The 14453-nt window shown below is 33.2% G+C and overlaps 1 protein-coding gene across 2 annotated transcripts in view; it reads right to left on the bottom strand.

The window, feature by feature from the left end:
- The window catches only part of LOC111714215 (uncharacterized), a 28531-nt gene that overhangs the window by 9738 nt on the left and 4340 nt on the right, over window positions 1-14453 (bottom strand). The window contains exons 2-13 of one of the 2 annotated variants that reach the window (XM_023489275.1): window positions 13838-13959; window positions 12554-12665; window positions 9636-9960; window positions 6717-8684; window positions 5995-6363; window positions 5833-5891; window positions 4945-5006; window positions 4449-4860; window positions 3517-4266; window positions 2471-2523; window positions 255-594; window positions 7-70 (exon numbers count right to left, since the gene is read on the bottom strand). In XM_023489275.1, the coding sequence (XP_023345043.1) occupies window positions 7-70; window positions 255-594; window positions 2471-2523; window positions 3517-4266; window positions 4449-4860; window positions 4945-5006; window positions 5833-5891; window positions 5995-6363; window positions 6717-8684; window positions 9636-9960; window positions 12554-12665; window positions 13838-13959 (4636 nt within the window). The remainder of the gene's footprint in view (window positions 1-6; window positions 71-254; window positions 595-2470; window positions 2524-3516; window positions 4267-4448; window positions 4861-4944; window positions 5007-5832; window positions 5892-5994; window positions 6364-6716; window positions 8685-9635; window positions 9961-12553; window positions 12666-13837; window positions 13960-14453) is intronic. The other variant, XM_023489276.1, reaches the window with a different exon arrangement.

Below are 14453 nucleotides of genomic sequence, written 5' to 3'. Positions count from 1 at the left end.
TTCTACCTGATCTACTACAGCAGGTGTAAGAGTGTAGGGGGGCAGATCAGCAATCCAAGCATCTTTTCCTCTAATTCAACATATTGTTAGTTTTCAAACAAATTAAAAAATTATTTTTCATTTAAATATTAATAATTCCTTATCCTTCAAACATTTTAGTACAATATTAATGAATCAAGAGTATCAAAAGCGTTGCTGTTTCCTAATTTTAATGAAAAGACAAGTATTTGCTATACAATGAAAAAAAATCTAACCTTGACCAGTCTGATTCTAATCCTGAGGTGGGAACGGTTGACCCTCCAGGATCATCAAATCTTGTTTGTCTAGTATAAGACCTTCTCCTTCTCTGATCCTGAACCTGCGGACTAAAATCAGACCAGCCTCCGTTTGGATCATTAACGTGTCTGGACCATCTCCTCTCCCGAGGAACTCTAGTCATTAGCTTGCTAGTCCCTGACTCCTCATAGCTTTTCCATTCATGGACTTCTGCTGCGCTTCCCTTGCCCCCATGGACAAGCAGATTCCTCTTAAATTCATCAGCATCACCACCACAACAACCATCATCATCTTCAGTATCAGGGTTGGGGTTCATTTCTAGAAGGAAAAAAAAATTTATTTCTAGAAGAATCTATAAATCTATAAATCTATAAAGAATCAAATTACAAACATCAGGCAAAAACCAAGACCAACAAAATGTCAATGATTTAATATGTTTTGACCTAAGGTGAAGGGGTTAAGTTTTGCTTAAATTAAACATTAAGGACTGCTCAGACACTAATTTTCTGCAAATAAACCAGCTGTTAAAATGATTTAGAAAGCTCTGAAAATTCTGAAGTTTGTTCACCATTTATTTTAATGTTTTGACAAAGAAAGTTCTTTGTATAGTTCTAAAACGTGATAGAAAAATTAGTTTACAAACAAAACCCCATTCATCTTAGGTCTACAATCTACATACATAAAAACTCATAGATCAACTAATGGGGTAATCAAATAATAAGTAAATCCAAGGACAATCTTTCAGGATAGTAGATAGAATATTCATAAGATTTTTTCCCTTTTAAATCTCATTTTTAGTTCAAGATAATTCTGACCAATGGGCAAAACCTTCCTTTAAATTGCTCAAAAAATAAATATTACTCGTTGTTCCGCACTCCTACTGAGCAAACAATGTTAGTTAAATTTTTACTATCAAGGCGTATTTAGAAAGAAAGTTCTATATTTCAGTTATTTTATGGCGTAAATTTTATCCTTCTAGATCTCACACTTCTTTATTTCTTCTGCGAGTGTAATTTGAAAACCATTTTTAAGGATTTTTCTTATTTTGGAATTTTTACATTTTCATAATTTTCATTCGTTCATAAAGTATGGGAAAATTAAAACATTTTTGTATTTTTTTAAATCATAAAAATTATATTGTACACATGTTTTGCTACAAAAAAGGTATAAACAGGATTAAATAGGATAAAATCATCGGCTAAGTTCTGGCTAGGGAGGGAACCCCCGGACGCCATGAGCCTCTGCTATGCAGACATTGAGAATCCCAGATTCGCTAGGCAGACCGAGCCTCCACTATGCAGACAAAGCCTACGCTATGCAGACCGTGCCTCCGCTATGCAGTAAACGAGCCTCCACCATACAGCACAGCTTCTTAAATCTTGGTTTTTATGAGTGATGAAAACTTTTAACAATTTTTTTGACTTAGTGGCATAAGAATTTCATTGATTGTCATGATTAGAAACATATATGGACTAATATAGTGGTTTATAAGATTTATATTAAACTTTTAACAAGAAAGGAAGATATTTGGAGAAATATTTCTAGAGTAAACTTGGGTTGTTTTGTTGTAATCTTTAATTTAAACAATACCTTTTTTTGAAAAATTTTAAGATTCAAATAATAAATACAAATTGTTTAGATTTAATTTGAACTTCAAAAAAGGTATCGCTAAAATCAAAGAATATAAAAGATGAAATAAAATTAAATTCAAATATTTTCCTTTTAGTGTAAAAAATATTTTAAAGTTTTAGATATCACTTTATTAGTCACAATTAGGCACTATTTATGATAATTAATAAATACTTCTCATCTTTGAGAAGCCTCTCATGCCACTATGTCAAAAAATTTCAAAAAAAATCTTTTATTTAAACATAAAAACAAGTTTAAAAAACCGTCTGTATTACACAGGCACATTTTGATGTGTTGCGCATGCTCATTTCTGCAAAGCGGAGGCTTGGTCTGCCTAGCAACTCGCGGATGCTCGTGTCTGCATAGTGGAGGCTTGTCTCTGCACAGCGGAGGCTCATGGCGTCCGGGGGTTCCCTACCTCGTCTGGCAACACTTCAAGGTCGACCCAGTCTTTTAAAAATATGCTAAATCTAAGAAAAGAGACCCATCTAAAATAAAAATAGTAAGAAATACTTAATCAATTCACCTATTGTACAATAGCCTGAGATAAAAAAAAATATAATACCAGTACTTTGCACCATATTTCCCGACGAATTAAGCCAGCTCTTCAGAAATTCTCTAAAAATATTAAAGGGACTGAAAGCGTAATTTCAAGTGACCCTCCATGCAAAGATGGCAATCCCTGTAACACACCTTTATCTGCTAATGTAGAAGCATCCTTGTCGTTTTCTAGGTATAAAATTATTTCGAAAAATTCTGAATATTTTCCTGCAGTAGAAATGCGCAAATCACTTTTACAGAGAAGCCAAACTTGAAAATTCTCAGTTTTTATAATTATAAAACATTGATATCTAATTCATACTTGATAAAACAAAGAGTTTGGGAGTACCGTTGTGAATCAGGCATTGCCATTTAAGCACAAAGGTTCCCTTGAAATTACGTTTACAGTCCTTTTAACTATGTAGAAAAAAAATGTTGCTAAAAATCTTTGACAAATACTGGTGCGGGATAAATACAATGCAGAGCATAACCGTTATCTTTAATTGAAGTAGTTCATATTGATCACTGATCAGCTTGATCAATTAATCTAAGCTTATGGACATAAGAAAACATACATTATTCATATATTGTTTGTTCGATTTCAAATGTACTTCTTTTTTACGACGGATAATCAATGTCTTATCTTTTGTTTAAATGACTACGATATTTTGCTTAAAAATAAGATCTTTAAATAATGTCATCAAATATTCACTGTTTTTACAAAGTGAATTAATAATTTATTAGCTTAAGAATTTTAAGAAGTGACTAATTTCATATCCTGATTAAAGGTCAATTAACCTTTAATTGGAACGAAAAACAAATCCCAAAAATGCAATATCTATTGAGCGCGCGTTTTATTTAGTTGCATGTGCTGCCTTTTGCTTTAAGCAGGTTCAATTCAAGTCTAATGCAATTTGAATTGAAGTTAGATTCCTCTTCCGAAATTTATTTTTACTTTAAATAAACATAGGGACAAGAAACTAATTAAAACACACACACCGTACATGTAAAATGTAGATATGAATAATATTATGATATTTTAAAAACTAGTTTTTGATTCAACAATGTTACCTTTTGCCCTCTGGAATATGAACCAGCAAGTTAGAACTGAGCTGGTTCTGGGATAAAGATCTTTTCTTAAGTTTGCAGCTTCCTTCTTCGTCTTTATTAATGGGGACAGCAGGGTATGAACTTTTAGATCTCTTTTTACATACCAACGATTGATAAAGGTCGACTAAAGGTTCATTCGGTCTTCTTTTGCTCAGAAAAGATGAGCTTGATCTCTTATAATCTACTGGTGATGGACTTGATCTCCTTCTATTCCTTAATGATCGGCCTGATCTCTTTATATCTTCTGATGATCTACTTGATCTCCTTTTCTTTGATGATTGGCTTGATCTTCTTCTATTCCTTGGTGATCGGCTTGATCTTTTATTCCTCAATGAGCGGCTTGATCTCTCTTTGTCTACCAACGATGTGCTTGATCTCTTCTCATCTACTGGTCGTCTACTTGATATTTGCCTGTCTCTTGATCTCTTTTTGTCTATATATGATCGAGAAGATCTTTTTCGGTCTTCTGGTGATAGCCTTGATGAGCGTCTTTCTTCTGGTGATTCACTCCTCTTTCTGTTTTCATATGACCGCCTTGATTTTCTATTACTTTCTGTTAAATGCTTTTCGTATCTCGAATTAGATTTTTCTATCCTTACTGGGTTTTCTGATAGTTGTCGAGCAAATTCTTTTTCGTTGTATGCTTTTTCTCGAAATTGTTCATGTGCGCTATTGTAATCTTGATAACTCTCGTCATGTTTGAACCCACCACTGTAGCAACATTATTTTCTCTGTAAAATTAAAGCTTTAACCAAGATCAGTCTAAAAATCCCATGAAATACATATAAGCATAAGCAAATAATAAAAAGCTAAAAGATCGGACTAGGGAAGACAATATAAACATGAATATCATGAGAAGTAAACTAAGAGAAAATAATGATGACATAAACCACCTAAATCTCTCGATGCTGCCAGGCTCTTCGATAGAGTGCACAGATGTATTTAGATCAATCTGGAGATAATCTAGATTATTTAAACCTTCGGGGAACTGAGTGCGATGATCTTGCAAACGTTGATGATGATATTGGAGAAAGTTGGAAGACTGATCTAACTGACTAGTTTGAAAATATGGAGCTGGAACCTGAGACTGGGTTCGGTGATCTTGAAAATTCAGATGATCGTGAACAGATTGGGGAAAGGTTGATTGATGAAAAGATTGCCTGATGTGACTTAAATTTGAGTCTCTTTCTGTATTTTCGGGCAAACCCTGATCAAAGTTGTTTACCCAATTCCACCTTTGGTCATTGAAACCAGTGGTAGCGTGGTCTTCAAGGCCAGTGGTTCCAGAAGGATTATTTGAAGCTTCTATAAATAAAGATAAAAATAATTTCTTTGAAAACATTCAAGAATTTGATCTTTAGTATTATATTTTTTAACATGCAGTGTTACCTAAAGTGTTCCCTACAGTGTTACCTGCAGTGCTCGCTTCTTTTACATGACCCCATTCAGAGCTAGAAAAAAAGGTTATATATTGTGAAATAATAGAATTTTGTGGTATTTTATCTAGAATTATGTTTATTTCAGTGCTTAGGATCCAGATCCGTTGGATCCTCAAGACAAGATTTTGGCTTCCTGGATCCAAGGAGCAAAAAATCGACCAAAAACTACAAAAAAAAAAGATTTGCTCTTAAAATCCAAATCTGAACTGTTAGAAGAGATTATAAAAATTTCCTGATCTCTGAATGGTTCATTAAGTTTTAGCATAACAATAAGCGGAAAGAAAGAAGAAAAATAATTTGAAAATTCTGCTTTGTTAAAAAAAATCAGTAAATCTTGAAGAGATGTTCATAACCTGGATCCGGATCCAGGAGCAAGATCCGGATTTTGATCCGCCTGGTTCACTTTTACGAGATCTGTCTCGGCAATGACAAAAATGAGTAGAACTTTTAGATTTTATTACTTAAAAAATTACGAGCCGGATACAGATCTTATTATATATAATGCAGATCTAAATCCGCATCAAAACAAACAATCCTAAGCAGTGGTGATGATCACTGATTCGTAAAAAATCATAGATTCGAGAGAAGATTTAAAATAAATAATGTTGAAAATCTTTTTCTCAACAAAACATTGATTATCATGAAGTAAACTGACATTCAAAACGATTTAAGAACAATAAAAAAACCGATTGAATTATAAAATTTATAAAAAAATTCTTAATGCAGCAACAGTCTAAATTTTAATTCACGCCCCCCCACTGAAACAGTGACCAGGACAGTATGAAAGAGAATATGTCCCCTTACTTTCTGAATGTCCAAACATAAAGCATAATTTTACCTTCTGTGATTTTGTGTCTCTCCTTTCCTTATCTTCGGAATTTTAAAACAGGACATCATCTGAAAAAGATGCACAGTTAAAGAAAAGGGTTATGCATATTCAAATTGTATGTAAAATTCTACTTATTGAGATGATTTAATGGAATCCAATTTTCAATTTTACCTTAGTTTTCTTCTGTCCCAAAATATCCTCATTTGCCAATTTGTTGATTTCTCCAGATTTAATTATATTGTTTTTTACAAGATTGGAGTTAGACTTGTTCCCCGGATGTTTATACCTGGATTGCTTGGCTAATGATAACGCACACATCTTCTCTGATCTACTTGAATAAAACTTTCCTCTGAGGTTTGATTTTGTCTCATCTTTTTTAGGTTTGCTCACGTCTTTGACCAAGGTTTTCTTAAACATGCTCTTACTAAAATTCAATTTCAGATCTGGTTTAGAAGAGGAAGATTTTGATTCAACTTTTTTCATCGTTTCTTTGGATTTATTTGATCTCTTCCTTCTCAATAGTCTTTTCCTCTTAACATTCTATAGAGTAGGAAAGTTTTATAATTTTGTAAAAATTCTCTTAACTCACATTCTGTATACTTTAAATTGTAATCGTGTTTCTGACATAAAATGATAAAGAAATCTAAAAATTTGTCAATCTGTACTATCCATGGCACAAATATTACACAAAAAGCCAAATTCAGATTTTGTCATCTAGATCTGTAAAAAAGCTTATCCCGCATAAGAAAAATAGGTCTGTTTCGTAATTTCTTTTATGTTTTACTTCATGCACTGATAAAAAAATTTTTAAATTTAAGAAAGTAAAGTTTATATAATATGTTGAAGCGCACATCGTTTTAATATAGCTTGTTTTTATGTAAAGTTAAGATTACCTGGACAATGGACGAATCAGAGGACGAATAGGAGAGGATATTGAGGGGTAGCTTCTTGGCATCTATCTTCGGAACATTTTCTCCCTTGGGTTTATATCCTAACTTGGATTCAGCTCCAGAGCCAAAACTGGTCATCTCATATCCGGATATTGAACTGGAAGCATCAACGTTAAATACTTCTTTTGTATTGTCAGATATTTCAGCAATAACTTCCTCTTTATTGGAAGATGCTTCATTAGACAGCTCTTCTGTATTATCTGATACTTCATTACTAATTTCTTCTGTAGTCTTTAATGCTTCATTCAAACGAAATCTCTTAATTTTGGGTAAATTTTCTTTAACATTTTCAGTTTGAAAGTCTTCACGCGAAATATCGGATAAGCTCAAAAGATGATCACTCATAGAATCCTGAGATGCAATAATAGGTTCATTTATAAGGTCTTCTGAGCCCTTTGCATCAAATATGGATCCTATATCATCAAGTGAAGGAAGAAATGAGGGATGAGGCAGAGCCTCAAGAACAGGAATATTTCCAGTCAAACTAATGTCCAGCAAAGGATTGAGATCGTTCATGGGTTCACCAAGATCAGTTCCCTTGGAATAAGATTCCTCTTTAGAAATTGGTTCTTTTCCTGTCTCGATCATTTCAAGTCTTCCTTGTTTGCCAAGATCAGAATTTTCTTCTTCTGCGCCCATTTCTTGGTTCTTATGGGTAACTATCGGACCCTGTTTCTTCTTAATATTGCTATTTTTCACTTTCAGTGACTTCCTGAATTCAATTTCTTTCTGTACATTTTTCTGGGTTTTATATTTTCTAAGCCATACAGACTTATATGCAGAATTTACTTGCTGTACTGATATTCTCCTTCTTTTTGTGTATTTCACTTTTAGTTTCCTTAATCTAGACACACCATTGTTCTTCAGGTTTTCCAATTCCCTGTCTCGGTTTCCAACAACATCCTGTGGCATCTGCAGAACTTGAAGATCTTTAGTGATCTCCTTATTCTCTTCATTTCCTAATATACATTGATTTCCGCTCTCCTTGTTTATTTCACCAATCTCTTTTTCGTCATTGTTTGACAACAGTTCGTTTACTCCTTCTATGCTTTTATTCATTCTGATTTTACCTGCTTCCCTTGCTTCATTTTTCTGAATCAAACTTTCCAAGTTTCTCTTTACCCTTTTCTTGGCTTTTCCGGACTTTCTAGCTTTCTGGTTCTCAGACTGACTCAGGTTTCTTGATTCTATTTTACTAAATCTCTCCTCCTCATCTTCCACTGCAATGTTCTTTTCCTTAGATGACTCTTCTTCAGTCACATAAATTAAATCACTTGTACTAAGCTTCTCAAACTCAATATTTACTTCCATGTCAATTCCGTTCCTATTCTTTTCAATCTCTGCGTTAGCCTTGCTAACACATTGTTCTTTCTCTTTATGTGTCTTCTTCTTTCTAATTAGAGTCGTGGCAAGTATTTTCTCAAATTCAAACTGTGGAACCTGCGATTTTGATCTTGTTAATCTTATGCTCCTGGAGAATTGAACATCAAGGATAGTATTCGTTTCCTCATCAGTCACTTTACGTTCTTGGATGCTACTGTTGGTTTCTAAGTATTCTTTATTAGTATAATCACCTGTACTTTTATTCTTGACTTCAGCAGCGTCCGTCTCTTTATATCTAGTCTGTTCTAACTCTTCTTCTCCTTTTCCAGCTGAATTCAATCTCTTTCCTACAGCTCTTCCTTTCTTCTTTCTTACTGTGCTTAAATCCCGTTTTAATGTTGCTCCTGCACCCTTTCTTTCAGATGCTCGCATTTCTACTCCTACGTCTTTTTGACCTGTTACTCCAGTCTTCATTCTTGCGCCACTTCTTGATTTTGATTCAAGGCAGACTTCTACTTCTACCTCCATTGCATTTGATTCGTCTTTTCTTTCTTTTGGATCATCAAAGCACTGCTTTATTTCATCTTCCTAAGAACCGAATTTAAAATAAATACTTATTCAAATATTATCTTGTCTCCGTAAGTCTGGTCCCGGAGAGACAACAGAAGGGGGTGTCCCACAAAACATGACACTGAAGAGAAAGAGTTTAAATATCGTCTTTGATCTTAGAAATAACAAGCGGCATTCATTTGACAAGCTACTTTTACATTTATGATTCTTGAAACATTGACCCCAAAACTCACCTAGTCCTGGAAACCAAAATTTGGTCTGCTTTTTTTGTGCTTTCAATATTACCGGAGATATTAAGAATTTTGTTCAGATTTCAGTTTATAAAATAAAATCAGAAATGTTGAATTCTAAACAAAATCTATTGAATCTCCGGTATTTTTATAAGAACAAAAATGGCAGAACTGGGGATATTTTATATTTGTTGCTTTTAATTTTAATTTGACAAATGAATGCTAGAAATTAGTACAAAAGTCTTAAACGATATTTAAGTCTCAACTGTCATGTTTCGTAAGACAACCTATAGTGAATATATCTATATAATAAAACAAGACATTTGTATATATATAAATGTTGCCTATAGCCGGTCAAACGGCTGGACCGATTGGGCTGAATTTTTTGTAGACACTCATGGGTGGCCGGGGGGTGTAATAGGTTTAAAAAATTCGATTTTTTGCAAATTTTTTTTTTCAAAATTCGAATTTTTTTTTCCTCGGGCAATGTCGGGCCTTTCTGCTAGTATATATATAAATTAAGATGATTTGTAAAGAAAAAAAAATATAAATTTTTTTTTTTTTACTGAAAAATTTCAGTGAACCTCTCGTTTATCTTTAGAATATAAAATGAATCTCAGACTCTAATTGATGAAGTTCGTCAGAAGCTAATATATAAACAGATTTAAGTGCGTAACAATGTTAAATAAAGAGATAGTAAAAAAGGATAAAAAAGTCATAATTAACCTATAATCTTTACCTTCAGACAGATTTGAGTTTCATAACCTAAATTATCTTTTCTTCTCTTTCCCCCACTTTCCTTTTCTTGCTCCATCTCTTTCATACAAGTTTGTTTTTCCGAATTACGTTTTATCCCTCTTCGTTCTTCTTTTTGGTCTTGATGCTGAGACTGATCTGCTTCCTCCTCTTCTAGAGCCTGCAGAGATTCTTTCTCCTGTATCTGTTCTGAATTATTCTGTCTCATCCCTTCTTTCTCCTGTTGCTGTAGTATCCTGGTTGCAAGTTGAACAGCTCCGTTATGATATTCATAATATTTCTTTGCTTTGGTTCGATATTTCCCTGGCCTAAAATTGAGCAATTTTTTAACAAAATCTCAAAATACAGATTGGCGTATGTTAAAAATTAGGGAAATTCTTAAAGAGATGAAATAATCTTGATGCATTCTTACGATGGGATGTATCAAGATTATTTCTTGAGTTTAAGAATTCCATTATTTTTGTTAGGTTCCATTTGCATTGAGCATATACCAATAAAACTATAAATGTTAGTTGGAAAAAATAACAACCCAAAGCTTTTTGAATTGCTTTAATTTGACATTCAGCGTTTCTAACATATTCTAAACTTTGATTTCGTCATGACGGGAATCGTCATTAGAGTTATCAAAAATTGCAATGCGCAAATGCTGAAACTCGTAATTATTAATACATATAAGTTAATTTTTCCTTATAGCAATAATGCATGTCCAGTGGTTTGATCTTTTCGTTAGTTTGTTTGCTTTACTTATATCTAAATGCATTTCCTCGTTACTAAGCTTTTAAGGCGCAACAAATTCAAAGTGAATAAATACTAAAGTGGGCCAAACTCATAGTTGGATGACGACATTTTATGTCCCAAGTAAATATAAATATGTATATATCTATATATAAATTTGGCTTGTCTGTCTGTCTGTTTGTCTGTTTGTTTGTTTGTTTGTTTGTATCCAATAAACGTCAAAACAGCTGAACCGATCGGAACAGGCATTGTGCCCAGAANAATGGAGTGAGATTTGAAAGAACAAAACTAGTCAGTTTTAAAGATAAATTCTTATAGATTTAGAAATGCCAGGCAAAATCAATGAATTGATTAAGCGACTAAATAGTATTTACATATAAAATACATATAAACATACAAAACTTTTTGATTTTCAATCGTGAAAATTTCGTAGTTCTATCTGAAGACGACATTTACATGGGTCTTTAGTCTATTTTTTCTAGTGTTTACTTTCCAAACGAAATCTTTTCATGCAATTAATTCCAAACCAAATAAAACCTTATGGCCCAACCTGTCGTCGTTGCCTTAGTCTGTTCCACTTTAGTATTTATTCACTTTGCAACAAATTTAGCTCACTGTTTCTTTCACAGTGGAAATTTTTATATGTTCTCAAATCACAGATAAACCTTCCCTTGGGTCTTGTGAGTTACCAAAAACAGTTTGGGACTAATCGGTTCAGCCGTTTTGACGTTTATTGGATACAAGCAAACAAACAGACAACTAAAATTTAGATATAGATTTAGATCTAGCATGCTAAACACCGTAGGAAAGGGTTGTCAAAATCTACAGGTGTCGTACGTAAGGACATCTCCCCCTGAAATGTAAACCATTTCAACACAATGTCAGACATAAAAAGCAATGTTATGACATTTTCCTAAATTCATTAATGTATTTTGATTGGAAAAACACATTAAAAATTATCTATGACTTGAATAAATATGATTTTTTTTGATGATTTGAAAGGAAGACGACATTTTGACAGGAAATACCTTATTTGTCTTTACTCCCTTTAAAATAAATTTAGAACTAAATGCGTATTTAATATATGTAAGCTTATAATTTTTAATGTTTTAACATTGTTTTTTATGTCTAGCACTGTGTTGAAATGGTTAAACTTTAGGGGGAGGTGTTTCCATGGAGGGAGATGCAGTGTCCCCATGCACTACACCGGACTTGATTATAAAATCATTAGATATCACAAGGGCGTACTGGAGGTTTCGTCTAGGGGGGTCAACTTTTGGGGAAAATATTTTTTTACTATAACGCAACTGTTTCCTGGATATTAGATCATACATTTTTAAGAAGAGGAGAGAAAAGCGGGTTATCAAATAGAACTTTGGTCCAAGAATTGAAATGATGAAGAATGAAGATCTTTGTTTTATTCATGAAGCAAGATTAATTTATTTGAAATTTTTGGAACTTCATCATTCCTGCTGCTGTTGGAGGGGGGGTAAATTGGCCCCAACCAACTTCCTCTAAATCATGTATAGATGTCCAAATAAAACAACCCCCCCCCCCCCATTACATAAAAAGTTAAATGATGTAATAGAATTAAGTTTACCCTTTAAGGATAATCAGTAAGTAACGTCTAAGATTTAAAATTCTAAAATACTAAGATCAAAATATCTCGGTCAAATTTTCCTGAAGGAGAAAATCTAAATTTTAGCAAGGTACATCCACTCATGATCAATTGTAAAGATTTACTCTGACTGACTTAACTTTTCAAGCTGATGCAATATGATTTTTAGTTTTCCGTTAACGGTAATTTTACTAAATGATACTTTTAGCACTCAAACACGCACATTTGTATAATAATATACCATTTAACCTTACTATTTATTGAATTGCTTAATAATGTTAAATTGTTAAAAGAAATCAGCCGAACTTAATGAGACATTAATGATTGAATGATATAGTAAAACTGGTTCAATAGCAAAATTTTACAATTTCAGTCTGAATATATATATATAAATATAGACTATATTTAAAGAAAATAGAGCAGCATCAACTTCAATGTTTGCCGTTTGATCACTCTAAAAATATTCTATAACTTGAAAATCGTACTTAATCTGCAAAACTATCATCCAAGTTGCATAACAAAATCCCCCAATTAAGATTGTTTTTTACCTGTCTTCGCCAACATTCGTCAAGTCTAGGGCGGAGAGGGCGGAGGAGGGAACCCAGGCATGTTCTCCACGGTAGTTTAAAAACTCCACGTGATATTTAACTCCACGCTCAACTTTAAAAAAAATGATATAGGTAACTTTCACTTCCTCCCTGATTTCTAAAACAATTAAATAATATTACTTGGGTCATTTATGGAATTCTAAGTCAGGAAAAACGTGATGTCAAAAACCCATTAAACAATTAGTGTGACTCGTATATATTTGTATCTTGAATTATTTTAACACCAAGAACCCCCCCCCCCCCTCCCACCTCCGTGAATTTTAATATACAAACTGTGCAAACTGCAAAATTCAAGGGAAGTATAAAAAAAGGTTTAAGCTTCGTCATGTGGACAAACTATGCTTTGAACGCCGCGCCTTGCTCGTATATCTTGTTTCTACAATATAAGAATAATAATAAAAATATCGTTTCAATTGCTAAATATCGGTTAAATTTACAAAGTTGTCAGAAATAACAATATTGTAACTAAATATGTTTTCTTCTTATTAGAATAGCAAAAGGATATTGCTAGCATAGCTGATTAAATGCTATATCCTGAAATAATACAACTAGAGAAGAGAAAACCAGATCAGGAGTCAGAGACCATGGGGGCTAAAGAACAACACCCATCTTGTAAAAATGAAAGATTAGAGGACCTATTTTTACAAACTTCAATCAAATGAATCAAAGATATCTTTTTTAAGATATTTCTTAAAATTATCGAAAGTTGAGATTCTCTTAAGATTAAGACTAAGGTTATTCCATGTTTCTGGAAGTGTTATAGCTAGGAAAAGAATGTAACTTCTTTTTCAATGGTACTTTCAGAGTATACTGTTTAGAACGGTTTCTCGACTGTAAGGAGTGAAAAAGTGTTCAATGGAAAGTGGAATATTCCCTCTATCATACTTACACATGAAACAAAGTGAAGTTAATTTGATAAAATCAGGGAATTTCAAAAAAAATTTTTTAAATAGCTTCAGTATGAGCTTTATAGGTTTCGCAAACAAAATTTCTTATGCATTTTTTTATTATCATAAAAATGTGTCAGTGTTTATTTAGAGGGACTTAATCCCCCCCCCCCGAGCTTCTATACAATAACTAATATGGGATTTAAATTAACTGTTGTTAACATTTAATTTTACTTTTTCTGGAAAAATATGTTTTATTTTTAAAATTAAGTTTACATGTTAAATTAACACTATCTGCAGGTTAAAATTACCCCTCCCCCCTTTACCAGTATGTTACCTTGTTTGTATAAGTTATTAACCCTATCAGGTTGAATTCTACCAGGCCAGAGCGGGTACCCCCGCATCTTTACCCAGACCAGAGTTCCGGACTCATACATAATTATTAAAAATTCCAAACCTCTAAAAAAAGTGTCATTTTCAAGTCATGGAAATGGAACAAAATATTTAAATAACTTTATGGACCAATTTTGTACATGAACTCAAAATTTATATTTTTTTGTAGTATTTCAAAGAGAGATTGGGTTCAGACAATTTCTGGCCCAAGCGCTGCGGCTGGAACATCTTTGGGGGCCAAGCGCTGCGGCAGGACAGGCTAGGTGACCGAGCGACGCGGCTAGGGGTCCGAACCCAGCACTCAGCAGCTATATGTTCAAAATTTTCCATATGATCTGTCTCCATCCAATTGATACGAGTAGGAATGGGGGGGCCGGGTCCAAAAAACGTTTTCTTGGAAATTATCTCACAAATAAACTACGCTATACATTCTTCTCACGCTAAAATTGAATATTAATTTGAATTTTGCCTACAAAATTTTCAAATCGCTCTGGAGGTGGAGCTTGGTAATTTCCTAGTATACGATTTTTGGACCCCCCCTCCTATCAATTTTGTACATG

This window comes from Eurytemora carolleeae, unplaced genomic scaffold (genome assembly GCF_000591075.1).
Source record: "Eurytemora carolleeae unplaced genomic scaffold, Eaff_2.0 scaffold573, whole genome shotgun sequence".
Taxonomy (NCBI): Eukaryota; Metazoa; Arthropoda; class Copepoda; order Calanoida; family Temoridae; genus Eurytemora; species Eurytemora carolleeae.
This window is presented reverse-complemented; position numbering and strand designations above follow the sequence as displayed.